This window comes from Lasioglossum baleicum, chromosome 12 (assembly GCF_051020765.1).
Source record: "Lasioglossum baleicum chromosome 12, iyLasBale1, whole genome shotgun sequence".
NCBI lineage: Eukaryota > Metazoa > Arthropoda > Insecta > Hymenoptera > Halictidae > Lasioglossum > Lasioglossum baleicum.
In genome coordinates, this window is record NC_134940.1 from 8,754,229 (window position 1) to 8,782,019 (window position 27,791).

Here is a 27,791-nt window from a genome sequence, read left to right on the forward strand (position 1 = left end):
ACGTCCGCGAGCAACGTGGGGTGTCCTGGGACCCCTGTGCCATCGAACACAGGCGGTTCGCCTAACGTGGGACCGGCAGCGAGCATCCTCGGGGACAGCAACAGCATGCCGTCGACCTCGATGGAGGAGCTGCACGCTCTTCATCACCTACATTCCGGCGTTTCCTCCCAGGTCTCGTTCTCCGATCTTTACTGACGACGGCTTGAGATGGAGGAAGACAGCTACAGCAGCCTTTCCAGCCATCTTGGATGAAGGATCGCACCGGGAGCGTTCCTTCTTCTTCGGGGTCGACTTTCGACCGTCTTTCGAACAAGGGGGGAACAGAGACGCTATTCTACGCGACCTACTCTTGCTTCTCCTTCGATTTTATAACGCTCCGGAGGTTCACGGAGAACTGGACTCTGATCTCGATGATGCTTCGGAGAGGACGACGCACAGTGTTCCTTCGATTTTCACGGGGATTCCCTCGCGAACAGGTGAATTACAGGACAAGTGCGATTCCTGGTGAGTAGATCGAATTTTTGTGAAACGCGCCGGTTGGAAGGACCATCGTTCATTTTAACCCTCGAATAAATCTCTGTGAGAGATCACAGAAGATCCTAGGATTCGTTCATTTTTGCTTCGGGGTTAAATTCTGAACCTACCACTAAATCACAGGTCTCAGATTTTTCATTTCAAATGTTATAAGACAATCTCACTTTTATAAACCAAGCCACACATTCAAAAAGACTCATTTCGCGCCGAGTAAAAACACGAAGTGGTGAAGTTCACACCCCGAGGAGTGCACGAGGGTTGAAAGCGACGACAAGTCATCGGAATCGTTCTGATCGATGACATTTCTACGAAGTCGCGAGACTCCGCTCGCTCGGACGGCGATCGTGCTCGATGGATACGTTTCAACTACAGATTTCCCGGTGCCGGACGTCAATCACTTGTAACAGGAACAAATGACTATTCATCAATCACGGGAATCATTTCGAATAGCAAACAGCCCCGTGGCAACAGGCTGCTCAATCAGTCGATAGGAGCGAGCGGAGAGGCGAACGGCTGATCCTTCCGATCCTCGCGTTTAAAGGACGCTCACCGGGTTAGATTCGAGGGCTTGGCGACCGTCGGAGACGAGAACGATGGATTATGTTTAAGTAATCAGTGATAATAATCATAGTTCCATGCACATCCGAATTACCAAAGGTACTAGGCGATAGTTTATCTCGCTAGCGCGAGCTGGGTATTTGTGCGGAGAACGAGCCACCATTAGGGACTCCTCGGAGAGGGGGCGGGCTGCGATTAGTTCTTAATTAACTGCGGATGTTTGTGCGAAATTGAAATGTTCCGTAGTGGTTGTGTGTTCCTCATTTTACAATTTTAATAAAATGATTGTAGGGGATGGTTTAGGTGGATCAGTTGGTAGCAGAGTTGTGCAGAATTACAATTGAATTACTCCAGGAATTATAATTACAAAGTAATTGAATTACATTGTAATTCAGTCATATTGTAATTTATAATTCAGATCGTCATTCAATTAAATTACAATGTAATTCGTCATTGCAATTGGAGTACAATTATAAAATACTTTATAATTCAATTACAATGTAATCCGTAATTGCAATTGGAGTACAATTATAAAATAGCGTTACGTATTACGAAGGAGGACAAGGAATAGAAAGTACGCCGCACAGACAGCAAACAAGTATATGAAAGAAAAAAAGAAAAATATATCGCACTTCTTCAAAGTTCTGGGCTATAATTTCGAGAGCTGTATTTGAATTATATTGTATTTCAATTACACATCTGAGTAAAATACTTACAATTAGTAATTGAATTAATTGAAAGGTTTGAATTATGTAATTCAGTTACGACGTAGTTGAATTACTATATAATTGAAATACAATGTAATTCAATTGTGTAATTGAATTACAATGTAATTGAATTAGCACAGCTCTGGTTGGTAGATCGATATTCTTTCATTTTTTAGTCTTTTTACTGGGTAGTATTTCAACTATTCATTTTTGTTATAAGTGCATAAAATCCGCAGTCTAATTATAAAAACGCGCAGTGTTCCTCGGCGCGCGATTTACAGGGCCGTTTTACGCGAGTGTGCCATTTTTGACGATGTTTATAACATTGATTTAGAGGTTCTAGTGACTGTGGACATACAGAATGGTAATACTAGAATATCCGAAAATTGAAAGAAGAGGAATGGTACATTAAATGTACAATTTCATGGACGTTGATGTTAATTCTTTGGTTAGAATTAAACAGTGTCTGAATATATGACGATGTTTCGTTTGTTTACTTGAACGTGTAAATAAATCAGAGACAAAAGATAATATTTCAAGTCTTCTAATTATATTTTAGTTTCGCGCAACTCGACCCTGGATTTCGCGAGCTGCTTCTCATACTTTTTAGCCGAACCGATGTAATAGAGACTTTTTGATATCGAGAACGATCATTCACGGCTAGAATCGCGAATGAACAGGTGACGTGTCTTAAAACGGCGTTCCTCTCCTCGTGCCAAAACGTAGCTAAGATATGAGTTTTTTCTACGGTGCTGTGCGAATCCAAAGTGATCACGGATTAACAAATTCCATGCTGTTCGATCATCCATCACACGCAACCATAAACATTCGAAAACTTAAAAATCAAATTTCACAAAAGGACAAAAATGTCTGAAGCCATTATTAGTATTGTAAATTAATCTTTTTCTGTTGTTCTTGTTGTTACGAGATGATAAATTGCTGGTTCATCGAGTAGGTTCCACGATCTTTGGATTCGATCGGCACGAAACACACTCATTCGACCACTGACGACACGGTATGTACATTAGTGAGAACGAAAATTAGCGGAGAACACGAACTCGCAGCATTTTTAGCTGATCCAAGCGACACGTAAGGTATAATTGCGAATACGGCTTCGGGACACTATGTTTTTCAATGAAGGATCGACGTGTGGCAAAGTGTTGGACACCGAAATGCCATTTTTTTTTGTTTCTAATTAAGGAACTAATTTAAATTCCCCGCGAACGCAACAAGTATGTAGAAACGAGAATTCCTAATTATAGCAAATGAGAAAAAAAACGAACCAGATGACTATTAATTGGTTTGTGTGTATGATGGCGCGAGACATTGCACTTGTTGATCGCAGAGCAAGATGGCTGCCGCTCGGCGAATTCCAAATCGTATAATTAAACGTGCAATTATTCCACGTGAAACAGGATCTCGTCAATTAAAACGTGTCGCATCTAGTAACGTCCCTCTTTCTCAACTCTCTATTTTTATGTAAGCTGATTTTCCACATTTTGCGACACAGAACCGGAGGGTCGGAGCATAGATTGCATAGTCGGAGAAAAATGGCAGCGGCAGTCGCATGTTAGGCATGTGTAGCATAGCGATGATTTCATGTACACGTCGGCGTCTCACAAGTGCGTGAACCAATTATGTAAAACTGTATAGATGAATTAATGTGCTGCATTCGAGTGCGACTAATTATCGTATAATAAATAGTTACGTACATCTGGACTTTTCGAAACGGCACTCTTCGTTTATCGCCACCCATCCCGCTTCATTCCTCCAGTCGCCAGATTGCCTGGAATTACGTCAATTTTTTAACAGGGCTCGTTGCAATAAAAATTCCTACACAATCTCGAATCATGTCTGCACATATTGCAAAAAGTTTTTTCCCTCCACCTGATCTACTTTCTATGAAATAAATTTCTGAAGTTGAACTATTTTTTATTGAATTTTAATCTCCAGAGAATACGATCCAAGAAGGTAGACAAACATGCATAGAGAGAGAAACAGCAGATGAAGTGGTGAGATCGGGACAAGGGCGGCGGTGACTATGAAACATGAATTTTATTCGCGCTCGGCGTAGTGCTTGGGTTAAATTGAGCCTGATCAGAGCTCAAGCGGAGTTGTGACTGTGCTCTGACAGCTCTGTTCCCTGGCAGCATCAATAACCACGTTACGAGCCTCATTCCCATCGTTTCCGGCGCACGCGAGAGCGCCGGCGAGATCCTGCCCTCGGAGCAAGTGCGAGTTCTAATTAGCATCAAATTAGGTATTTAAGGATTTCGCGTTTGTGCGTGAGCTGCGACGGGGTTGGTCACTTTGGAAAGAGGAGGGTGGGTGTCTGGAGAGATTCGAGGAAGAAGAAGAAGAAGCAGAAGAGACAGAGGAGAAGACGATGTTGCAGAAGAAGAAGAAGAGGAAGAAGAGGACGATGGAGCAGAAGAAGAAGAAGAAAGGGAAGGTCGAGAGGCGGATGAAAACGAACAAGAAGGTCTCCTACTTAGGGGTTATACCAACAGAGGGATCGCCTCGTGTAAATTGTAGGCCCTGCAGTCGTATAAGTGCAGCTCGCTGCACGGCCGTGCGCCGTATATATTTTGTCGGCGCTCATATAAGTTAATTTTCAATCTATATGCGGGTTCTCGGATGGCGCGCGGCGACTCATCAACGAAATGAAGAAATTGAGACTCTCGTTAATATTTAATGAGCGCGGGGAGATACAATGGCCCAAGAGAGAGAGACCCGTATCCCGACGACTCGCCGGTGTATCACCTGAACCAGCACCGCGAACTGCGGATCGGATTTACAGGTGTGTTACCAACCACAGATTCAACAGCGGGGGCGGATTCGAGGATCATCGAAGCCGTTGATGACTTCTTATCCACGATTCGAGGCACAGAGCAAGAGAGATGGTCCTAGAATGGATTTGAACATGTTTTTCGGATGGTCGTTCCAAGCCAAAGATGGGGGAGGATGTTCGAATATTATTATAATTTTATTCTAAACCAATGAGCTTTCGGTTTAATGGTAACATGTGGATCATTGCGTTTTAGTTTTACTTGATTTCTTTAACACACCCTTCAACCAATTTATTACGCGTCACATGTCTCTCACTTTTCATAATACCGAGCGTATTTACGCAGCTCAATTTGCGTCATTCGCACAATGCATTCCGGCGTACAAATGACACGTGACCAAACGCGCTTCCGTGAAAGAAACGCTGTCTCGCCGAAATTTGCATCGATCGGCGCCGAGCAAACTGGTAATTACGTCACGACGAATTAACCCGGGCCTGACTGCCATTTCTCAATTTCGTCCGCGATAAGGACAAAGTATGAGTATCAGCGACGATCCTCGGCCAGCTGCTGACGAACGCGAGAGTCCCGGGGCCATTGATACAAACACCGTAGAGCAGCATGTAGCAGACACAGAACCGTCACCCTCGAAAGGTGCCAATTTACGCCTCTTTTGTCGGCCAGACCTATTTACAACTAATTTGCGAGTTGCTTCGCCTTACCGGACCGGCATATGTGTAAACACAACCTAACGAGGGGATACAACGCGCGTGCATCCGTGCTATTCCGCATATCCCGAAAAGCGGTCGTCGGTTGCCTTTTACAGACAAACGGACAGCTGCTCCCGCCTGCCAGAATCTGGTCCTCCCTTTCTCATTCGTCGATCGCGGATATCGATTCGCGCGCGCTTTATCTCGCCGAAGAAACCATAAATTCGTTTTCGACCAATCCCTTGCGACCGCCCCTCTTTTTCACCACGGACGACGACGATTAACCCGATTCCCGACCGGCAGCAAAACGCAACAAAGTGTTTCCCCGCAGAATTACGAGCTTCGAACCAGCTCCTCGATCCGACGATTAACCCTTTAAGGCTCGAATTATGCTAACGTCACTTTTTAACCAGCTATTCCTATTCGGGACGCGGAGGGAGACGCGTATTTTCAAGTAGCAGCGGTTTTTGCGAACACTGGTTCGACGCGGTACGCAGAAAAGCATAAACTTCAAGCAATTCGACGTGTTTTTATTTCTGAAATTGTTTCACTTCTGTGTAAACGGTTTCGGTGAATGGCAATTTAAGCTTTAATCAAATTAAGCTGGGCTTGATGCGAGGGATTCTTCGACGTAGTTGAAGTAACTGCGACTCCACTCAAAAGTTTATACTAATAAATTAACGAATCTGTAACTATTAAGAACGTAACTATTTATCTTACTACGTTGCTATTTGCCGTTCCGATGAAGACGAATATTAAATTGAATTGAATTGAATCATTGCATTTTGAAAGGGAAGTAGTCGACTTTTGACCACCATGTATTTCGAGAAAAAGAATTTGCACCATTATTCACAATATTGTTTACATTATGTAATAAATTATTCTAGGTCGGGAGAAATGTTAATATTTGCATTAGAAGACTGGAAGCTTCAAAGAAGTGGCAATTATTAATTTTTATCCGGACTTCCGAGCCTCTCGTGTAGACTATCGTTTCGTGAAGGGTTACAGCACAAAGTGGCGTCTGAAGGAACGAGACCGGCCATTTTCCCCGGGACGTAATCGGCCAAGTAGCCATTTCACAGGTGTTATCTCGATCTTGGAAGTCTGGACAACTGCCAGACGACGGCGCACGAGCTTCTATGAGCGGGAATTTATGTTTCCGCGTGTAATCGGTCTGGCAAGCTGTATCGGGCGACAGTTGGCCGAGAAATCGCGAAAACCGCGTTCCCTGATCGCAACCGGTGTTACACAACCCGGTTACAGGTGTTGTACACGGGGCCGACCAACTTCATTTGTCCGTGGAAATCGGCCGACCTTTAACACCAGGTACGCTCGCCGAGATAGCGGCGTGATATCTGGCTCCCCGTTAGAGAGGAGGACGAAGTAACAGGTTGTACGTGTCCACCGGTGCACACGGCAGCCAGACAGTGGGAGAGAGATAGAGAGGGAGCTTGGGGGGGGGGGGGAGAGTCCCGTGTTCCATGACCGATCGAATTTTACGTTAATTAGTTAAGCGTCGTTAAGTCGCGCGCGCGGGCGCGTCTGGGTGTCACGAGTAATGGAGGACTTGCCGTGTGTGACACGAAGATTTTCGGTCTGCTTTGAACACTGAAAATTATGCTGTTCCGTCTATGATAATTGTGGAAATAATCTGATAGACTCTTCCGATTCATTTGAAAATTTATTCGTGCTTGCAGGAGATCGGCTAAGGCATTTTTCATAGATTTTTCATCAATAGAATCTGATCGAACGTCATAGAAATGATTGAGTATTGAAAAAATGAATCCGCAATCCTCTCACAGCCTGTCCCGAGAAGAATCATCTGGAAGCACTGCAAGAACCATTGAAAGCTATAACCACCAGTAAATTCAACATACACCGTACCTCCAAGTGAACAAACGCAACACGTATCCTTACGTTCCTTCGAAAAACCTTGAATCCCGTTTCTTCACCGGACAGTACTCAGAACCGGCAAACTGGGCCTACCGAGGCCTAGAGACACCGGCTGCCAATTAGTCTGCAGAGCGGGTCCCGTGTCCCTACATTTCAATTGGCCGGGGCGATCATCGAAATGATTCCGCAAAACGTAAAAAAACCGAGAGACCGTGGAAGCAAAAGCAAGGTCCCGGTGGCGGTCGGCTGATCGTCACATTCCCGGTTCAACCAGAGGGTTAGAAGCCGAGGAGGTCTGCGAGTCTCGCGGCAAGAAGAACGGCTGTCAGCTGAACGAGAGTCAGTCCGAGGCGAGAGAGGATCAGAGGAGAGGATCGAGAGCGTCGTCTGGAACGGTAGCCAGGCTTGGTATCCGGTGTCGAAGTGGCCGGCCGGTTAAAAAGTGGACCAATTTTCAGTAATTTGTACGCGCCGGGGCCGCGGATGTGCACGCATCCCGGTGATTCCCCTTTCTGTCCCTACCCTCGATCATGCTGAAGGACGGTAGCGCACATGCGTGCGTGTGCGACCACCTAGAGTGTAGGTCTGAAGGGCTGTGCCAGAACGAAGGGCCGGTACAGCAAAAGAAGAAGACGACGAACGAGCTGGAAGAGGAGGATGAGGAGAAAGAAGGGGAAGGGCGAGACAGCAAGAAGAAGAGGAGGAACGAAGGGTAGCTAGCAGAAGGCTACTTTCAAGGGAAGAGGAAGCCTTGGACCGCGTCCACCGGGTCCGGTCGATAGTCTTTTGTTCTGTCAAACGTCGGAACGTGGACCGCGCCCGGTTCCTCTGGGAGGGAGAAACGGGCAGGGAGGGTGAGAAGGTAGGCAGACCTCTTCTCTGCCTTTCGTTCCCCTCTCTCTGTTCACCTGTGACCGTCTCTTTCTTTCTCTGTTTCGTTCTCTTTCGGTCTTGCATGAGGACGACCAAGCCAGCCGAGAAGAGGAGACAACGAAGAGGGCCTCGAGGAGCAGAGTTTTTATTGGGGCGGCTGCTCTTACAGCTAGGGTCCGGCAAGAGACGATTGCCAACTCGACATATATACAGGGTGTCCCTTAACCGGTGGCGCAAGGGCTCTGCATCCCCTTCCCTGCGACCCCTGCCTCGCGCTGCGTTCTCTTTGCTCTTCGTATTTAACTTCGCTTTGCTGGCTCCGACACTAATGTGCACTTATCTTGTCGGCCTGTTCTTGCTACTATGAAGACTACCGGGGTTCCGGGAATCCGTTTCTTGGGCTCCTGACGATGCTGTACCTTGTTCTGGATTTTGCAAATTTTTGCTGCGTGCTGCGATTTTGCACTAAGTTGATATACTGATGGAGGAGTTGAGACAGGGGTATCGATTACAAGGACCAAAAGCCACGTAGAAATTGCTTTCTTCTTCTAATCAGTTTTATCAAATGTTCTTTCCAGAACATTCAACGTAGATTTTCTCTAAAATCAAAGCCTCGAACGAAACAATTTCATTCCATATCTTCGCCGTATGTTTTCACGCGAATCCACCCCCTCCCCATAACATCACCCACGAGACACCCTGTATATTCAGACTGTCTCCGTTGGAGAGTCGCGAAGGTGTATCCAGCGCACACAGACAAGAAGAGAGACGGTGTACGCAAGAGAGGAGACCGCGACTCGTTTTCTGACTGCAAGAAGGGCAGCCAAAGAGCCAGCTGCTACCGCTGCATCTACCGCCATTGCATTGGATGGTACGCTTCCGCCGATAGCCGAGGGGACCCGTCGTCTCCTCTTGTCTTCTGTTATACCCGCTTCTTCTTCTTCTTCCTACCCGTTCTTGCCACCGCTATTCTCCGAGCTCTCTCGCGATAAGCTTCTCTTCTGCAGAGCGCGCGGCCGATTCGATTGCGACTCGCCTCTTTGCCAAAGCCTCGCCTTTACCTTTGCCTCGCCTTGCCTCGCCTCATCGGAAGCTGCGAGGGACACAGCAGATGGCTGCCGACAGGGTGACAGAGGCACGCGTTACCTGTGTACATTCGCCGGCAAGAAAACCAGTATGTACTTGGTTCCCTCGCGGGAAGCATGGGGATCTTTGGACCTACCGGGCTCTGCTACCGGTAGCTATCTTTTCTATCGGGACACCTCGAAAAAAGGACTTTATGCTGCCACTATCTCCTAGACCAGGCGAATCGACGACTAGAAATCATGTTTCCCCAACTTCTTTGCTTCCTTTCAACCCTCTCGACTATGGTCAAACTATTCCTTGTTTTCAATACGTAGCCTTATGTCCTCACGTTATGGAGTACACTTAGATAATAGTAGACCGACTACCGGAACACAATTACCCCAATCTTCCGCGACCCAGAGAAGTATTAAAGATAAAACTTCATCATTTCCAGAAAGCAGTATAAATTCACCATGAATTGCTGTCAGAAAATTGATTCTACACGAACAGCTAAGTAGTTCGGGACCACAGTGCAAGAGCTCCGGGGATGCACCACGCGCCGTTCACCAGGTGAGCACGTTAAATTGCGAGAAACGCGTCTGCCCAAGCTTTCACCGGTGGCAAAAACATCGGGGGGCAGCACCGGGGGGGATGTGTGTCTGTGCACCTGCCCGCAGGTATCGTTTCAATCGTCTCTCCGCAGGATAGACATCCGATGAAATCTATAATGTGCTCGCGAGGACCGTCATCCTGGTGTCCGCTCCTCGTCCAGGCTAATCATAGCGTATTCGTTGAATCGGAATGAGCTAATCTATTGATTTCAGTAGTCCTGAACAATGCTGGGAAGGAGGGTACAGAAGCTGGTGTAGACAGGTTGCTGGTTGAAGGTTGTTAAGCGAAGATATTGCAAATCTTCTGGGTTGAGAAGAGGGGGAGAGATCGACGGGCGCGTTTCCGTGGATTCGATAGGGAACGTAAAGGGACAATAAGGTCTCTGTTCCAAAGCGGGCGGAGACGAAGAGGGGCTTGTCCAGGTTCTATGGGAAACTGACACCGGTGGCACACGCTACGATATATTTTACGGTCCCGCAGTCGGGCCCCGCGAGTTTATGATAATGATAGCGCTCGACAAGGTCTCTCGTTCGGCTATTCCCTTGATGCGGACCCGGCGAAATAGAGGAGAGACACACATCGAGGAAGCTAGAGAGACCGATGAGAGAGTGCTGCTTTGCTGCGGGAGCCAGGAGCGGGCTCTCTTTTCTACCGGCGACGCTGAAGAGAGCCGATGGGATGGCCGGAGCAGATGCTGTTGCATATGGAGAACAAAAAAGGAAGGAAAGATGGCCGCGGGTACCCCAGCATTGTCTACCAAAGGCTCCGTTGTAAATAATGTCTCTCCATGGCGGCGAACCAGAAGGTTGGAGAGTTGGCAAACTATACGGTCTGGTTGGCCCCTGGCTCTCTTCCTCTCTGTCTTCTTCTTTTTTTTGCTCATCTCTTTCTCTCTCTCTCTCTCTCTCTCTCCTTGCTTCTCTCCTCCTTTCCGCTTCTTTTTTCTCTCTTTCGAGAACCTGTCGCGCATAAACTGATTCGGTCCCGATGTCCCCTCGCACGGGACTCCCATTGGCCACCGCAGTCACGCCGTTCGCTTTGTTCCCTTTGTCGTCTCTCCTCCGATCTCTCTCTCCTCTCTCCTCTCTCCTCCCCTCTCCCATCCACCTTCGCGGGACCACCCTCTCCACACGGACCGCCGAATATTTCGCGAAAGTTGCCGTGGACACCGCGGGGGGAAAACGGTTTATCGGCCACGGTAAATTGTGGCCGTGACGATTGCACTCGGGGGAGGACTCACCCCTAACGAGTCACTCTCTTCACGGTACCCTCACCCCTTTTCACTGAAACCCCCTGCAACCCCTCTTCATACCAGCGCAGTCTTTCCGAGCTGCTGCGCTTTCGAGCTTTCGAACCCGAACTCTCTCTCTCTCTCTCTCTCCGCCCACGCGCTCTTCGACGTTCGACGTTTCCGGTGAAGGGCTCCCACTTTATTTCCTTTTTTCTTCTCGATTTTTCTCGGACCTTCCGTGCATGCGAACGGGCTGGAAGCGTGATTGATAATTTTATTTTTTTTTTTATCGGCGGAGAATCGGAAAGCTTTTGTTGGTAGACGTAGATTGATCGATTGATTTCAGAAAGCGGATTTCAATGGAAATTTTACCGGACATTCATTTGGACGCATTGTTTTCCCGGCTGCATTGTTGAATGATTTTTATGCACCCGTGGCTTGACAGGGAAGTTTTTCTGATAAAAGTTTGTCTGAAAAGAAATTACGTAAAAATCCAACTCGACAGCGAAGTATCATTTTTCCCGATAATCATCATCTCGAGTAGTGAACGCTGACTTCAACGCAACGGCTGCAGAAATACGAAATAAGTTGAAAGAGCATGTTCCGTGATTGAAACGAAGTATGAACGTGACGCCGTGGTTTCACAAGGAAAATTGTCGGCCGCAAATGAAATCGCTTGCGTGGAAAATGTCAACGTGGCAAGTTTTGCATACTGTCGTCCACGTGACAACGTACGCTTGTAGATGCTGCAGATAAGCGTCGTACACGACTAGATACTTGATATTCATAGAGAACGGCCACAATAGCAGTTATAGTTTAATGCAGGAACACCTGTGCATAATTCTCGCGGCGGAGGGGCTCTTTAATATTATTGTGAAATGAATTTGCTAGTACTTCGCGTGTCGCGGTGATCGCCGGCGCAGATGTCGAGGAAGAAATCGCAGTTCTACTAGCGGGATTCCGAATTTACGACCAAACAGTTCCTATTAAAATAGCTTCCGAGATTGGATAGATATTCTTCAGATAAACTTGCACGTAAAAATCAAATATAAATCGTAATTATTTTATAATTTCAAACATTCTTGCAGATAAATTGCACGAAGTTGACTCGCTGCAACTTTCTCTAAAATTATGTCCACCATCTTTCTGCAATTTGATGAAATTCCCAGAGAAGCTGTCTCGTAACTATTTCAAGCTGATCTTTAGTTTACAAGATTTCAATACCAATTATTTCTGATGCTTGTTAAATATCTTAAAGAAGATAAAACAATTTTTCGAAAAATGTGGAAGGAAGACATGAAAAAGCTGGAAATATTTAACCCGAGGCTGAAGACTCTTTACGCGGAGACGCTAATCCACTTGTAACTTTCTCTTACAGAACGTTATTAACTATATTATGCGCAGTAAATCTCGAGTGGCTTAATAAATAAAAACGCAGCAGATTTAAATCGTGAGTCGGACACCTTGCGTCTCTTCTAACTGGGGAACTATCATAAAGCGCTTTAAAGTTTTCTCTTCATCTTAATGAACAAGTATCTCTTTTCCCGATGTTTATTTACGAATTTGACAGTATAATATTCGAAGTTATTATTAACGATTTGCATGTCAATGGTGCAGATAAGACAGGTGAGAGGGGTGAGAGTGGAGCCCGTTAAAATTCAGGATGTCTTCGGTAATGGGTTTCTACTTTCCGAAATTGTGCTGCACGTCGATCCATCCTTGTGCACACAGGTTGGTGCATCGTCGGTCGAAGAGGGTCGAGGAGAAAGAGGATGGCAAACACAGGGAGAAAGAGAGAGAGAGAAAGAGAGAGGAAGGGAGAGCAAGAGAGGTAAAGGGGTAGGTTGGTTGGTGCGGCACAGTGCGAGTTCACGTTTCGCGGTCTTTTTTCTCGGATTATCCAACCGGCGCATCGCTTATTCGTGTATCGACCTTTTTCGCCGTTTTGCCCTTTTTCTCGAGGGGGTGCAGGGAGGATTCTTTGTTTGCGACGGTTTCTCCAGGAAGAGCGGAGAGCCGAGGGAGAAGATAGTGGCCATTGTGGCACGATCCGGACAAAGGTCGCTATAGCGACGGAATTCAAAGGAGCTGAAGAATGGCGGCCGATGCAAATTGAACGTTTTTTCTCGTGCGTGGCTACCGTGCCCACGGACTTTCCTCGGATAATAGATACAGCACTGCCGCGCGAGATTAGATTATTGGTCAGCCCAGGCTCTGCCTCTTATCAAGATACTCTTTGCTCCGGGGGAACCTCACGAACATGGCGGAGGTTTCGGATGCTCACGGTTTAGGCTTGGCCATTCTCCAATTCCTTACCCTTCTGGATTCTTCAAGTTTTCATTCTAATCATTGATATTTCAATTTTTAAACATTCGGATGCTCGCGGTTTAGGCTCGGCCAGTCTTGAATTCCTTACCCTGTCGGATTCTTCAATTTTACTCGTTCATATTTCAATTTTTTCAACATTCGGATGCTCGCGGTTTAGACTCGGCCATTCTCCAATTCCTTACCCTTCTGGATTCTTCAAGTTTTCATTCTAATCATTGATATTTCAATTTTTAAACATTCGGATGCTTGCGAGGTGGGCTCGTCAATTCTCTGATTCTTTACCTTTCTAGGCTGATCAAGTCCTTTTTTACTGATTCATATTCCAATTTTTTAAATATAATCGCATCGTGTATTAAATACAATCGACAAATCCTCGTTCTATTAAAAATAGTTAAACTATAAGAAATATATCGGTGACCTGGTGTCCCTCTTTATTGCCACCCATATGCGACCAACCAGGCAGCGAACGTGTTAATCAACGTGTTAACGAGCCCAGCAACCGATCCACTCCACTCGAACGGTACTAAACTTCAGTGTACTCTCACTCTCGACGACCTTCGCGGATTTTTCCAGGCGGGCAAGAAGGGGGGCCTAGAAAATCCGGTCGGATCATTTATTAAACAACCGGGGATCCCGTTCATTCATCAACCGCACACCTACGAAATTAATCATCGCGTTTCCGATGGTGGGAGCGAGTAAACGGGAGAGTCAGCGAGTAAAGTCCCGCCTCGGCTGGCCGGTTATCAAGATCATTGATCCCGCGTGCTTGTTTCACTCGCTCCTCGAAGCCGAAGCCGAAGCTTCAGCTTCAGCTAAACCCGGAGCCGGGTTTCGCAAAAGGAGGTGTACGAAATTTTTCCCCGAAGTAGGTGCATTTTTTTCTTATCGGAGGCAAGAGAACGGAAGGGAGAGAAAGAAGGGGAGGAGGGGAGAGAGAGAGAGCCGAGAAATTTCGTGAATGGAATCTCGTCCTAGGAGGCACCATTTATTCCCGAAGTTAATTCACTATCGTGCCTGTCGAACGCTCCCTGACAGTGCCCGAGAGATTTACTCCTGATCGGGTTGATAACCCGGCCAGTGGCCATGTCTGCTGTGTCTACAGTGTGTTTTTCAAGCAACCTTGTGTATATATCTGGCCGGAGAGCCGCACGAGCGTGCCTCTAGGCGACGTTTCTCTCACCCTCTCTCCCTCTGCCCACACCTTCGCCACCCCGGCTTGATAAATCTCTCGTCATTTTTGAATCGGCCGTTTATTGCCGCGAGAAACGCGAAATAAATCACCGGGCCGTCATTAAACTATCGCTACATGACGCCGGATATAGCCGACGCTATATTCCGAACCGCCTCGAAAATCAGATATCCGCGGAATTCCGCGACTGGAGATCGTGAAACTCGATGGCCAACGCCAGACTCTATGTGTTCTCCTCCTCGCACCCCCAACGGACATAGTAGCGGGGCTTGTGTTTCGATACGAGAATCATTCGAACGATGTCCGGCTCGATTTACATTGCTACCGGACCCCGGGAAAACTGCGGATCCTCTTGCACCGCCGATGCACGAGCGCTAATGAAACCGATCGTAGTTAAATAGACGATCATACTGATGGAATTGTAAATGCATTATTATACAGCCCAGTTCGGATAACGCTCCGCTTATGGTTTAGTCTGGAATTCGGTCTAGATAACGCAATGTTCGTTCCAGATTTTAGGTATTTTTTTTTTACATTACTTTCGGTCGCACTGTTATCGTCGTTTATTTTCCAGTAACATTTACTGCAATTGGTGGGAATTAATTACAATGACAATGACGAAATTACTTGAATTTTGTAGAATCTCCTTGTCAAATGATATACTACTTTTGACCTACTGAAATAATTGATGAAACAACTTCCAAGTAACTCCGATGCCGATCAGATTGTCTTATCGGATATTGCATAATTTTTGCAGCAGCGCATTTTCGATAATTGAAGAAGAAGGAATCTCGAGAGGATCGTTTCCGTTCGAATCTGAATGGAACGGACGTTTAACAAGCGGGAACGATCCCCGGAACAATAAATAACATCGAATCGGTCAGAATTAATTCTTCTATCTCGATTGACTTTTTCCCGACGGAATATATCGTTCTACACTCGAAACCGGGCGTTCGAGCAGTCGAATGGAGCCGGGAGACGATTAAATTTCGGATGCGGATGGGCCGCGCCACTTTGTTCCAAACCGCGACCAGCGCAAGCAATTTGAATGTTAATCGACGGTCGGGGCCCTGTCCAGTCTCATTTACGGCCGTTTGGAGGAGGTCAACGAACGTGGCTTAATGGGTCCGCGTCCTTCGGGGAAAGTCCGAAAGCCGTTGGAAAAGAGAGACTCGAAACGTGGGCGTAGCCCGTAGCTCATCCGCCGATTGAGTTATAGCGCGCTAGAAAATAGAGAAGAAAAAAGTACGAACGTCCTAGAGTTGAAACTCGAAACCCTAGGACGCGAGATGGAATTAATGATTGATCGTCCATCGTCATTCATTTCGTGCTCGCGAAAAAGCTGATGCTCAATCCACTATTCTTTACATTATAAATAAATGAATTGACTAAAAACTTTGCGCAAATAATAAATTGGAATTTTTATTGTTCTTCCGAATTATCCACTCGAAAAAACGCTGATGCTTAATCCACTATTCAAATTTACATTATAAATGAACGAATTGAATAAAAATTTTGAATGAGAATTTTTATTTTCGTTCCGCCTTTTAGAAGAATCGACGACTGCGCGGCAGGGACGTCCGAGAAACGGGGATAAACGCGGGAGAGGGTTGGTTCCCGTGGGAAGCAACCCCGGCGCACGTTATGGGGTGCACGGGGTCGCCATAGAGGTTCGCCTCGGCTCGGCGACTTTTTCCATCGGCGCCGGGAGAGTTTGAGCGCGGGGTCAAAGAGTTTACGCCGGGTCCGTGATATATACCCGTCGGCCGTCCGGGGCCTGGCCGCACGGAGGGGCCCCAACAAGGGCAAAAAGGGCGTGCAGTCCACCTCGCACGGGCGTAGGTTTGTTTTAACAAGGCATTTAAAGCGTACTCGGTAAACATTCGACGAGAAATATTGGTTGTTTATGGCGCGGTGATTTATCACCTCGCGCGAGCCCGCTAGCGAAACGGCTCGGGCCCCCCTTTTCGCCCCCGGTAGTGGGGGCCCTGGTCACGCCGGGGCCACGGGGGTGGCGGGGGGAGGGGCCTCTCGCACACGATGGTAGTGGGAGAACGGGGGCCCTTGGTGGAAATAAGTTCAGCTATGGTTCATTTGCGGGGCCCCGATTCGAGAGCCTCGGGCCCCCTCGGTCCTAGCGTCGCGTCGGGTTTTAGCGCCGCTTAGAAGGGCCTGGGCCGGGACCCCGCCGGTGATGGCGCATTTGTTTCGCGATAACCGCGAATAAATTCCCGACGTGGGTGTAATAATTACACCGGGATTAGCCTACCCCCACCACCCAGCTGGCCCCTCGAACGGGCCCCCGGGACGTAAGTAATGTCTCGTCAGAGAGCTCCTCCGGGATAGACTTGAATTATCGATGTTTTTTAATTGGACGCGTTGCGTGGGCGACCGGAGAAATTGGCTTCGCGATCGCCGCGTCGGCCGCGCTGTCTGCCCTTTCACTTTCCGCCGTGTCTTCGCGCCGAGCATGATCTCGCGGATAATTAGGGGCCCAATGTTGCGTTCGAAATCGCTCGGAACCTACACCCCTGGCGAAACGTACTCCGTCGAACAAATCAAGCGCCTATCGTAGCAATCGATTCGTGGTTATTTCTTGCCGTTTAATGAACCTGTTTCTATTATTTTTCATTTTTCAGGGCGTCCCAGTTTCTCGCAAAACCGAATTCCGCTAGTATCGGGAGAGCACCTTGTTCGGGAAAGCCACTCGCGATGAAATTCGCGTAAGGACGCAGCGGTATAAACAGGCATCGGATAATGATGCTTCTCGATATAGCCGCGCAGCCACGTCGATGAGTATGCTCGGCCGCGTGTATATTTATGTCTTATCGGGCCCCCGGCTCGATAATCTATTGCCTTTCCGCGGCTGATTGGCTCTTTACCATTGAATTGCAAGAAACGCCTGTGCCTCCGCAGACTCGTGCGTCCCGCGTTTATCGCCGAATCGTCTTCGGCGAATGCGAATTCGATGCGAGCCGCAATTTCGATATTCCGTCGCGAGTACCTCGGTCCAGCACTCTGGATCCAGAATTTGTAATGTATCAGAATTTCGGTTATCTCACATGACCCCTCGACGATTTTAAAAAATCTGCATACTTTCGAATCGAACGACGACACGTCTTCCCAATAATTTGTGGTATATTTCTTTCGAGATGTTTAAAATTTGGAAAGTTTACTCAGCCCTGTGCCCAATATTAATTCCCGCCTTCACCAAATCGTAAACTACCGCAAATATCAATTATTCCCTCTCATAAATAAAAGCAGCCGGTTCCCCGAGAAAATTCGAACGATTATAAATAAACACACTGCACCGATCACGAACGATAACGACGTACAAACGAACAAACAGATCGCCATGAATTTCCATCTCCGTTGGAACAAATGGAAAGCAACGTTCGCAAGAAATCCATCGCAATAAATTACGCGTCGTAAATCAAATCGCTAGGGCTCGTTCAGGAAATTGATTCGCTGTTAATTCAGCGGCGGAGCACGATCATTTGTCCACGTTAATCATGTCCGGCGACTCCGGGTATCTCTCAATTACCAGCAAGATTTCGAGAGTACACAAAAGATCGAACCTGTCCTCGATACTGGCTCTCCCGATCTCTCGTTTCCCAGCGAACGATAAGTCCGAGCACAAAGGCGACCACGAGAGTGGGCCGGAAGACGTAACTCAAAAATCCCCGTCGGTATTTAAGGCCCATTAGTAGATTCCCCGGGACGAAAAATTGCAATTATAGCGCGCGGGAAGAGGTTCGGGTTAGAGGATTCGGTTGCTTAACGGATTCCGATCCCAGCGTCATCTCGGCGACCACCATCCCGGTCACCTGTTCGATGTTCGCCGACGTCTCAACTTCCTATATTTCGGATTCGGGGCCGCTGACACGCTCATTAACTCAGAAAAGCGGTCCCGTGGGCCCACGGAGGACCAGGAACGTCCTTATTCGCGCCAACCAAATTAGGGTCCGTTTGGATCCCGTGTATCCTCCGGTGAAATATTACAAAACGATCGGGGATCCACGGTTGCTCGGTTCCACGAAGGGACACACACACATGAGCGCACACGTGAGGAGAAAGAAGGTACGAAGAGGTAAGAGAGAGAGTACGAAAAATTCAAGGAGCTATTAAGAGGGAATCCCTCATAGCGCCCGCTACCGTTGAAGATGATAATCTCGGCCGGCTACCGGGCCCCGGGGATGACGGGGCCCCCGATAGAACTTTACCTCATAGTCGCTGAAATATCGCCGTAGGAGGTCCCCGGCCGAACCCGGTTGACACTATTAAAGCGATACCAGACAATGGCCGTTCCGCGGGAATCCACGGGATCCCAGTAGAAGAATGAGAGGAGAAGCGGGAGCGGCTGCCACAGGATGTTTTAGAAATGAGGCGAACTCCTTTACCCGGGGCATTCTTAATCTTCATTAGTTCGTTTAGGATTTGCATACCACGGGCTCGCTCGTTTATCTGATCCTCCGCGGAGACAACTGCTGAAGAAGCTTCATCGCTCCTGTCCCCGAGGCCTTGGTCTAGGGTCTCATTGTTGGGAGCAGGGTATTGCCAAACTTTGAGATATTGATTCGTTAGCTTGCGTAGAAAGACTGCTTTCACTGTGGAGCATTGTTGGCGACAGTCCCGATAATTTTAGATTCGAAGCAAACTATGATGAAAATGAAAAATGGACCTGTATGCTAAAAGAATTAATGAAGTACATGACCAGAAACATTTTTGAAGGTTTGAAAATCAATTGAGAAGGTATAAAAATGTGTCTTTCCGCCGAAGTCACATAACAATTGGGAACAGGCCGAACAGCTAAAAGTGGTAAAGTGCATCGCCGCTAAAATGTTCGAACACTCGGTGTGGGAGGTGTAATGGTATGTGCACCAAACCTGCTTAATCTCGGAAGAGTTTGGCCGGCCCTGTCGAAGGCCTGCACGTGAAATCATTCTTTTAATCCATCGGAGAGCGACGTTCCCTCGATGAAAGTTCTGCATACAGCACACGGTCCCCGGTTATTAGGCCCACCCAATCAGTGCTTAATCGTGACCTAACCTCCAGCGCGGACCGCTTTGAGAAGCGCATCGAGCCAAGAAGGGGGGCCAAGAAGGTCAAGCTTAGCCCTGAGACGCTGAACCTCACCTTATCGCGCTCCCTCGTCCGGGTGGCCTACTCGGCCTTAATTGCGGGCCCATATCACGATCCAATATGGCCGCCCACCGCGAGTATTAGACCCTATGGCGGACGTCAATGTCCGCTTTATGTAAGAAATACGGTATATCGTGCATCAACGGCCGCAACAGACCGAGCACCAAGGACAGCGACGGACACAGAAATTATAGTCCTACGATCCTCCAACGGGAGATGCTCGCCTTGAGAATGCTCCGGATTACAAGTTGACAAGTCCCTGCGACGATCTACGTCCCTAGAACTGCCCCCCTGTTTAAACATCTTCGATGCAACAATTGAATCACCAAAGTAAAAGATCGTGGCTTTCTCAGGAGCAGTATAACTCTGCTAAACTAACTTAATCAAATTGGTAGAGGTGTACTAAGGACTAGAGAATTGTTTAAGGGTGTCTGTAGTTTTAACGAAAATTTCTTTGACGATCTATCTCGCCTTGAAAAATCCTGTCAATCTCAATGTTACAAAAAGTTTAATAATGTAAACATATAGTATACAGATAAAGACAGCTACCTTTGATCATGATTGATCTGCTTTGACCTTTTTCCTCGAGCTTCGGCAAGAATCCGAGAAAGAACGATCCCTCAAAAGAAAGAATAAAGTACGAAAGACGAATCCGAGCACAATGAGAGCAGAACCGATACGTTCCTTTGAAAAATATCTAAATCGATCTGCGAGGAATAGGCTGGCCCATAAATCACGCGCAACATCCTGTACCGACTTGTCCAATCTATAGACACTCGCAGCGCGTGGACAATTTCCGAGCGAAAAAATGCGACGACTCAATGCGAGCGCAATCCCATTTGCAGTACATCATCCGTCCGATGAACGGTAACGCAATCTACCCGGGGAGATGATGGTATTCTGAGATAAAGGGTGTCTTACCTCTCGGTTTCCGGGGAAAAATGCGTCCGTTCAATACACTCCTTCGAGAGAGAAAGAGAAAGAAAGAGAGTCAGAGATCTGGCCTGTTCATTTTTCATATCCGCCGATCGTCGAGGACGTCCCCGTTGGAAAATCGGCGCCGCGCTCGTTTATCAAACCACGGCTAGCCGGGGCTCCCTCCGTCCGTGTAACGCCTTGAAAAATGATTCTTATCTGGCTGGTTGGCCTCTCGGTGCACCGGTGTTCATTTTACCATTCCTCTATCGGCGATCAGGTAGCCGCGAGTGTCTCAATCTGCCTTCTCTCGGCGCGTCTCGAGATCCCTCTCCGCTCGTTGGCTGAAAAGAGACATATTCCAGGTGGCGAAGAGAGGATCGGCGGTATATACGCGTGACCCGTCACTTTTCCAGATCGGTAACGCCGATTCCCCCGGGTAGGAAGGCTTTCCTCTCTTCGTTTTCGTCGTCAGGTAGCCACCATTAGTCTCGAATATTCCCGATGGCATGCCGATCGCCAGCCATAACCGTTTCGTCTCGTTCCGTCTCGCCGCGGCCGCCGGATCCCTTCGTGAAACCAATCCGCATGTCTGTCAGCATCGACGTTCTTATCGGTGACATGATTAATTATTTTCGACGGTCAGAGCGGTGCTACTTGCACAGCGATCGATCCCTTTTCCTGAACGCGAACACTGGATACCGATACACTCCAGATTTTATGTGATCCATCATTATCTTACACTCGCAGCCCGAATCTCGGACAACGAGATTCTGTTTTCCCGGGGATTCCACGTTACAGCGAACGAGAAGCGCGGAGGTTGCGACACTCACGGCTGCGTAGTCATAAGTGCGCTGATTGATGTATAGTGATTCTTCTTACAAGTTAGAGGATCCAATGCTCTTGCAGGCTCGATCACTTGGGTAACGAGATCGTCGCGATAAGGACGAGGGATAGTAGATGTTCCAGAAAGCCATGTTTCTGATGCTTGAGTTTAGAGGATGCTTGATGACTGGCTAAACATCTTGTCTTTACTCCAAGGTACTCCTATAGCTGGGTAGACTTTCCTTGAAAATTGCTTGGCGCCATCAAATGGTCCTTAAAAATTCTCTTTGCTCCAAGGTACCCACAGCTCGTTGTACGATTTCCTCTCGAGCCTAGTGTCCAGGCTATCATCGAAGCAGCTCAACAGGGGGTCATCTTCCATGTCGCCGAGTGCAGTTGCAGAGCGTCTAGACGCAATTGATGACGAGGAATCGGACGCAGGATCCTCGAAGTGTCCCATCGGAGCGTCCACGTCCTCTAGGCCCGTGTGATTTCGACAGGTAGGGGTGTCATCAACGCGTTTCATGATAATCGTCGGTCCCACGTGAACTCCACCACCACCACCACCACTGGCATGACCACTACCACCACCACGACCACGACCACTACCGCCGCCATATCTCCACGGTGAACCGGACACTAACCACCAGGCGTCGTCGCGGGGCAGCGTGTCGCTTTGGAACCTCGAGGCGCAGCTTTTCCACGTGCACGCAGATAGACACGGGGATGTATCGGTCACCACGTTTTCCGAGAGGAAGGTGCACGGAAGAAAAGAGAAGGCGCAGGGAAACCGCAGCAGGGGGAAGAAGAAGAAGAGAGAGCGTGTCTCTCGGGAGAGAGCGCCGGGTGCAGCTGCAATTTCGCGTGCTGCACGCATGTCGAATAGCCAAGAGGGGCGATCAAGGCAAACGCACCCTGGAGGACTGGGCGACGAGAACAAACTAGCCTCCGAGCACATTGGTGGCCGTTCCGTTCGCTCTTCTCGGCGGCCTCTCAGAGAGCCGAAGAGAAGTCGCCCGGTTATGGCTACGCCTGCTACGCCAGAAGAGGCGGTTAACGAGTCTAATTAGCGACGAAAACGAAAACGAGTTTGACCCTTTTTTCTCTCTTTCCCGCGCCGTGTCTCGCTCTCTCTTTCGCCGCGCCGAGCCGCTCGCCAAGACTTCCATCTTCCTTCTTTAAACGTTCTCTCCTCTATCCCTCCTATTCTGGCTCCCTGTCCTTCTCCCCTAGCCAGATTCAAGCGAGCCTCTTTCTTCCTTCTCTTCCGACCACTCTCATCATCGTCTTCTTCCTTCTCCTCCTCCTTCGTTTCTTCTCCTTTCCCCGGTTATGTCTCTTCTTTCTCCTCGGTGCACTCCTTTCGATCTTCTACTCTGCTTCTTCCCTCTATCAAGGCTAGCACCCATCTCCTCCTCTTCTTCTTTCTTCTCTTTCTCCTTGATGCACTCCTTTCGATCTCCTCTTCGTTTCTTCCCTCTATCACGGCTAGCTTCCTTCTCATCCTCTTCAATCGTTCTCGTCCTCGTCTTTCTCCTTCTCTGCAACCTTCTAGCCATCTTCTTCCTCTTTTCAGACGACCGGCGGACGGATCGCAGGCTCGCGAACCTGCAGCTGCTGCTGCACGCCTGCTTCCTTTTTTCCCGTGGAAACGAAATCAGGTCAGTGGGACGCGCGAAGGGAGGCCGAGCCCGACGAGGCTTTAATTTGCCTGCCTGCTTGCGCTGATTACGCTTAGACCGATCCGGCCCTCGTGAAATAAGGCCTCCACCGACCAACACGCCGAAACGTCGACAGGTTTTCGGATCGGGTGCTGTTGATTTGCACCTTCCACGCTTGTTTGTACTCTTCGACCCAAGACTGATTGTCCCGGGGTTCAAAGGAGGATGTTCTCACCCCTTATCTAATTGTTCACCCTTATATCATGATTGCACTTGTATGCCTCACGTGTGAACCAATTCACACACCTTGTTCTTCAATTTTACTCATCGTTCCATGTTTCTGAAAAATCGGTTCGTCCTGCACATCGATTTATTGCATCGACAGCCAAGGGTTTGGAGATCGGTGTTTACCAGATAGTGCGGTTTACACTGTCGTGCACTACCGTGTACAGTGTGAGAGAGATAAACGATAGAGATTGTCGAGGAACAGAGAGCGAGAGTAAGAACGGGCGGAAGAAGACGAGAGTGGCCATTAATTAGAAAGAGTATAACGACCTTATGCTTCGTTAGCATGCCCGTGGGCGGTGTCCTAAAACGTTTCGGTTGGTATTCGGGGACTAAACTGATTCTTGTGCGCCTCCGTCTTTCTTCATCCCGTGGTCTCCTTAGAGATTCTGGACCAGAAGAAGTTGTCATGTGTTTGCACCCATGAAATCGAATCCTATGTCGTACAATTTATGCACACATTTTAAAGAACTTCTTTATGCAACTGCCATTAGCTTTCGGTCTGTATAACCGGGCAATTAATAAATCAATAAAGTATTCATCCCCAAGACTCAATTTAATATGTGTAGTATTGAGATATAAAAAGAACATTGACGAGAGTCCCGAATCTTTTATTTCCGCAATATCAATTTCCCACAAACTCTCGTTTATAAGATCGTTCCACAGAGCCCGGAATAAAACAAGGATTCTCTTGGGGAGGCCGAAATGAGTCCAATTAATTTCCGTGATAATATATGCTTTTCCATATTTTACGATTCTAGAACCCGGGCAGAAATGCATAAAAATCAACATTCTATTTACCGGGAGGCAAATAAATATCGAACTAAAAAAATCCTCGATTCTACAAAGAGAACGGTGGAACGGCGCGCGTCCATGTCCCCCGGAGGCAATTAAATAAAGAAAACAAGAACAGTGCTCCCAACAAATTCGCCGTGGGCCGGCCACAGCTGCGACTCGTCCCGTTTTTAAGATAATCGCTGGAAAAGACAAAGTTCAGTGCGGCACGACCGTCCGCACCGGCCACCTTCCTCTAATCGAGATCGTACTCCGTAGTATTTTTTCGACTACCGGGGCCACAGGCTTGATTGAGCTTCGGTGAAAAGCATTCAATTTATACGGGAGATATCTTGATCGGAGGGCGAGCGAAGAATGTACCTTCATTAAGGCGAGGTTCGACGAACACGGTTTCGCTTTCGGTCGAAACCGTCCAATAATAACATTTTTTCGGTCGGGGCCTAGGCAGGGCTCCCGCGCGCACGGGAATACCTTAAAAATTTGTTTAACGACGCCGACCCCTTTGAAATAGTGCGGGCGATCAATGGCCCCTACCACGCCGGATAATACATCCACACGGAGGCTCCTTGAAATTTTACCGCCGCTTCTGGAACTTCTATTCAAAAAATGGATACGTCCGTCGCTAACAACCACTCGAAACTATTTACGGAACTTTCGTCGGCAGCCACATTGCTATGGATCCCACGCTACCGCCGGGCGCATCCTCTTTCGCAATTTCACCAGAAATCTACCCTTTGCAAACGAGAATTTCTCCAGATACAGTTAATCATCCTATAACACTATCAACTTGTTCCTGCTCGCATCGATGCCGTGTTAAACGAGACGTAGAAACAACGCAAATTATGGGAATGGGCCCTGTGTTATACCGAAATTGAAAATTTACTAGCTGCAACATGAAACATTCACTTTCTTGCAAATCAAATCCACAACTTAGAAATTCAAAGGTATAACGCGCGCGGCAACGCGCGAACCAAGTTCCCCTCCCGCGACCTCTAAGCTGCCGAGTAGTTATTCTCGTACGATAGTTTAGCGCTTTTTAGCCATATTGCCACCGCCACTGCCGCTTTCCCCGGTAACTGAGGTCAACCAAAATTTTTATTTGAGCTGGATATAATATCAACTAACTCTCATGTAAAAAGCACCTTTCTACCTAGCCTGGAACCTGAGATAAAAATACCCCAAAAACGCATAATTCTTGGAATATACGTAGGATCATGTTAATTCTAACCCACTTCCAGACAAACTAGAAACTTGAAATTTTGGAATCAGGTGTCTTTTACATCCAAACCAACAGGAAAAACCAGAAAAAAATTTTTTTTTTCCTTTAATTTCCTTTAATTTCCTGCAAAATCGTCTCCTTCTGCGCCGTATCCGGATATACATTTTTCTCATACAAGTCAAAATAGTAGTGCCAGCGCAAACGCCAAGTTCCCTAGGTTGTAAAGTTTGAATTAGGTAAGTGCAACAATCATTGGCCTCTGGGAATTGGTCTTTCCCGATATCACAGCCCTTATAGGCAAGCAGAACTTGGTCCATCCATCATATCACAACTTTGATAGGCGAGAGGAACTTGGTCCATCCTTCATATCACTGCAGTGGATGGGCCGGGGAACTTGGTCAACCTTTACACGAAGTGTTTTGGTTCGGATTATCGCATACAAGAATGAACTTCATCTTTGGAATATTTGATACTGAAGGTACCTTAATGGTTCGTATTAAAAACTCCTTAGTGATCAACATAGACGTGTTAACATATCAATTGTGTGTGGAAGATGCAGAATGCTGCACACGACATCAACCAAAGAGAATAGCTTCGTAGCAGGTATCCCAACGACATCAGCCAACGTCCCACAGCGGCAGTGGTGTATAGTGCTAGCCGGTGAAGTCGAGATGTCCCCAGATCACCACCCACGATCCTCCAAGGCGAGACGAAAGAGTAAGAGGAGCCGTAGACGGGTGATTCCGGTGCTCCAATACGATTCGCTCTCGAATCGTCGATCTCGCGAGTCACGAGCCCGTGGAATACAGAGGGAACTGATGCGGCCCGACTCGGCCCGACTCCCGGGGCCCGGCTCGATGCAAAGCGGTTCACCGTTCGCCGGTGTGTTCCGGACCGAGGCAAGAGCCTGCCTCTCTGCAGAAACATTGTCGGCTCTCTCGGAGCTGTCGTCGGTGGAGAGGATCGCTCCGTTAGCTCTCTCTCGGCCCCGGAGCCCGTTCTGTCTGGCTAACAAGTCGACCCTCGTGGCCCCTCGAGGGTGGTCGGCCCCGGGAGGTCTCCCGATCACGCGCCCGGTATCGGCTACTCGGACACGCCCGCGGTCCGTCATCCCATCATCTACGCTCGCCGAACCTGGACACGACACCGATGCGCACAGCTATCCTCTTCTCTCCGTACCGCTCAAGATGATATCCGATGGACGGAGCAGGTACACACGGACGCGCGCGCGTCCTCCGCCACGGGAGATAGGATAATGTTCCGCTATTTAGACCGCGCGGTACGGAATACCCGCTAGCCACCCAGGGAGACCTCTGTGAGAGTTAGCTACTCTGCTCTGGTTCCTGGTCCAGGTCCTTCAGGTTTGAGATTTTGTTTCAAGTCCGCCGAAGTCTAGTTTATTCTAGCTAGAACCACCTTTGTACAAGTGAAGCAAGATAAAAAGTCAATGCACGAACTGTCTACGAATCATTGACATCACTCTCCCACTCGTTTCACCCCATCATCTCAATCGTTCCTCGAAGATCATCGGAAATAATGCGACCGACCAGAGAAAAAAAAAGGAGACCTGACTTCTCGCACACGTGCGAGCTCGCTTGCGTGGTGGAGAGTCCTCCCATCGATATTCTCCCTTTCATCGGGCAGAAAGAAAGGCGACGACGTTTTCCCACGTGATCCGGCGAAACGAAAGAGAGCTGGTTTCCTCTGTTGCGTCGAGTGGCCGGGCGATCGCGAGTGCTCATTGTTTCACGGGCACAATAATGGGCCCGCGTCTCGCTCTCTCGCAGAGCCCGGCACAAGTGTGCGAAAAGCCGAGAGGGCGCCGTTCCGTCCCGGGGAAAGAAAAACGAAAGGCGGAGAACATATGGGGGCGGCAAAACGCGGCTGCGAGCGCGAGCGCTCGAGCTCACCGGTTCGCATAAGCGCGGAGGATCGTCCTTACAAAGAGCGCGCAAAACACACAAACAGCCGGATTGCAATAATGGATGCGTGTTGTACAAATACGATATCGGGCTCGAGGGGGCTGCCGTGGGCACGTGACCCTTTCAAAAGGACTCGGAATATAACGAACACCCCCAATGGCGTAACCCCCACAGGGGGCACACGCTCCGCGCTCGTGTCCTACGACAGTTAGCGGGGTTAACTTACAAGCCCACCGCTAATACGTGCTGGAACATGATTTTTTCCCCTTAGACTCCCGCATCCTTTCTCTCTCTCTTCTTTCTTTTCTATACTCCTTTTTTTTCTTGGCTCTGATACGTTGTTACCGGTCTGAATGATCGTTTGATGCTAATCGACTCTCCGTGCTACTGTGTGGTTAACGTTGTTGCTGCTTTCGCACGGTGGCCTTCTACGTGGTACAGCGTTCTTGGCTGCTACCTACTTGCGACCTTTTTATCGGTAGGATTAGTCCGATTTTGAAATTTACAAACAAATACCTGATTTTACAAACTATTCGAAATT

The 27,791-nt window shown here is 48.1% G+C and overlaps 2 protein-coding genes across 10 annotated transcripts in view; one reads left to right on the plus strand and one right to left on the minus strand.

Moving 5' to 3' along the window:
* LOC143213890 (LIM/homeobox protein Lhx9) overlaps window positions 1–2,330 on the plus strand; it is a 21,863-nt gene extending 19,533 nt beyond the window's left edge. For all 9 annotated transcript variants that reach the window (XM_076434199.1, XM_076434197.1, XM_076434198.1 and 6 more), the window contains one exon: window positions 1–2,330. This exon is cut by the window's left edge and continues 60 nt beyond it. In XM_076434199.1, the coding sequence (XP_076290314.1) occupies window positions 1–195 (195 nt within the window). In that variant the 3' untranslated portion in view covers window positions 196–2,330.
* The window catches only part of LOC143213892 (uncharacterized), a 48,925-nt gene extending 26,534 nt beyond the window's left edge, over window positions 1–22,391 (minus strand). The window contains exons 1-2 of the mRNA XM_076434206.1: window positions 20,550–22,391; window positions 1–3,585 (exon numbers count right to left, since the gene is read on the minus strand). The exon at window positions 1–3,585 is cut by the window's left edge and continues 26,534 nt beyond it. Coding sequence (XP_076290321.1) covers window positions 21,643–22,326 — 684 coding nt within the window. The 5' untranslated portion in view covers window positions 22,327–22,391 and the 3' untranslated portion in view covers window positions 1–3,585; window positions 20,550–21,642. The remainder of the gene's footprint in view (window positions 3,586–20,549) is intronic.
* Window positions 22,392–27,791: the final 5,400 nt, after the last annotated feature.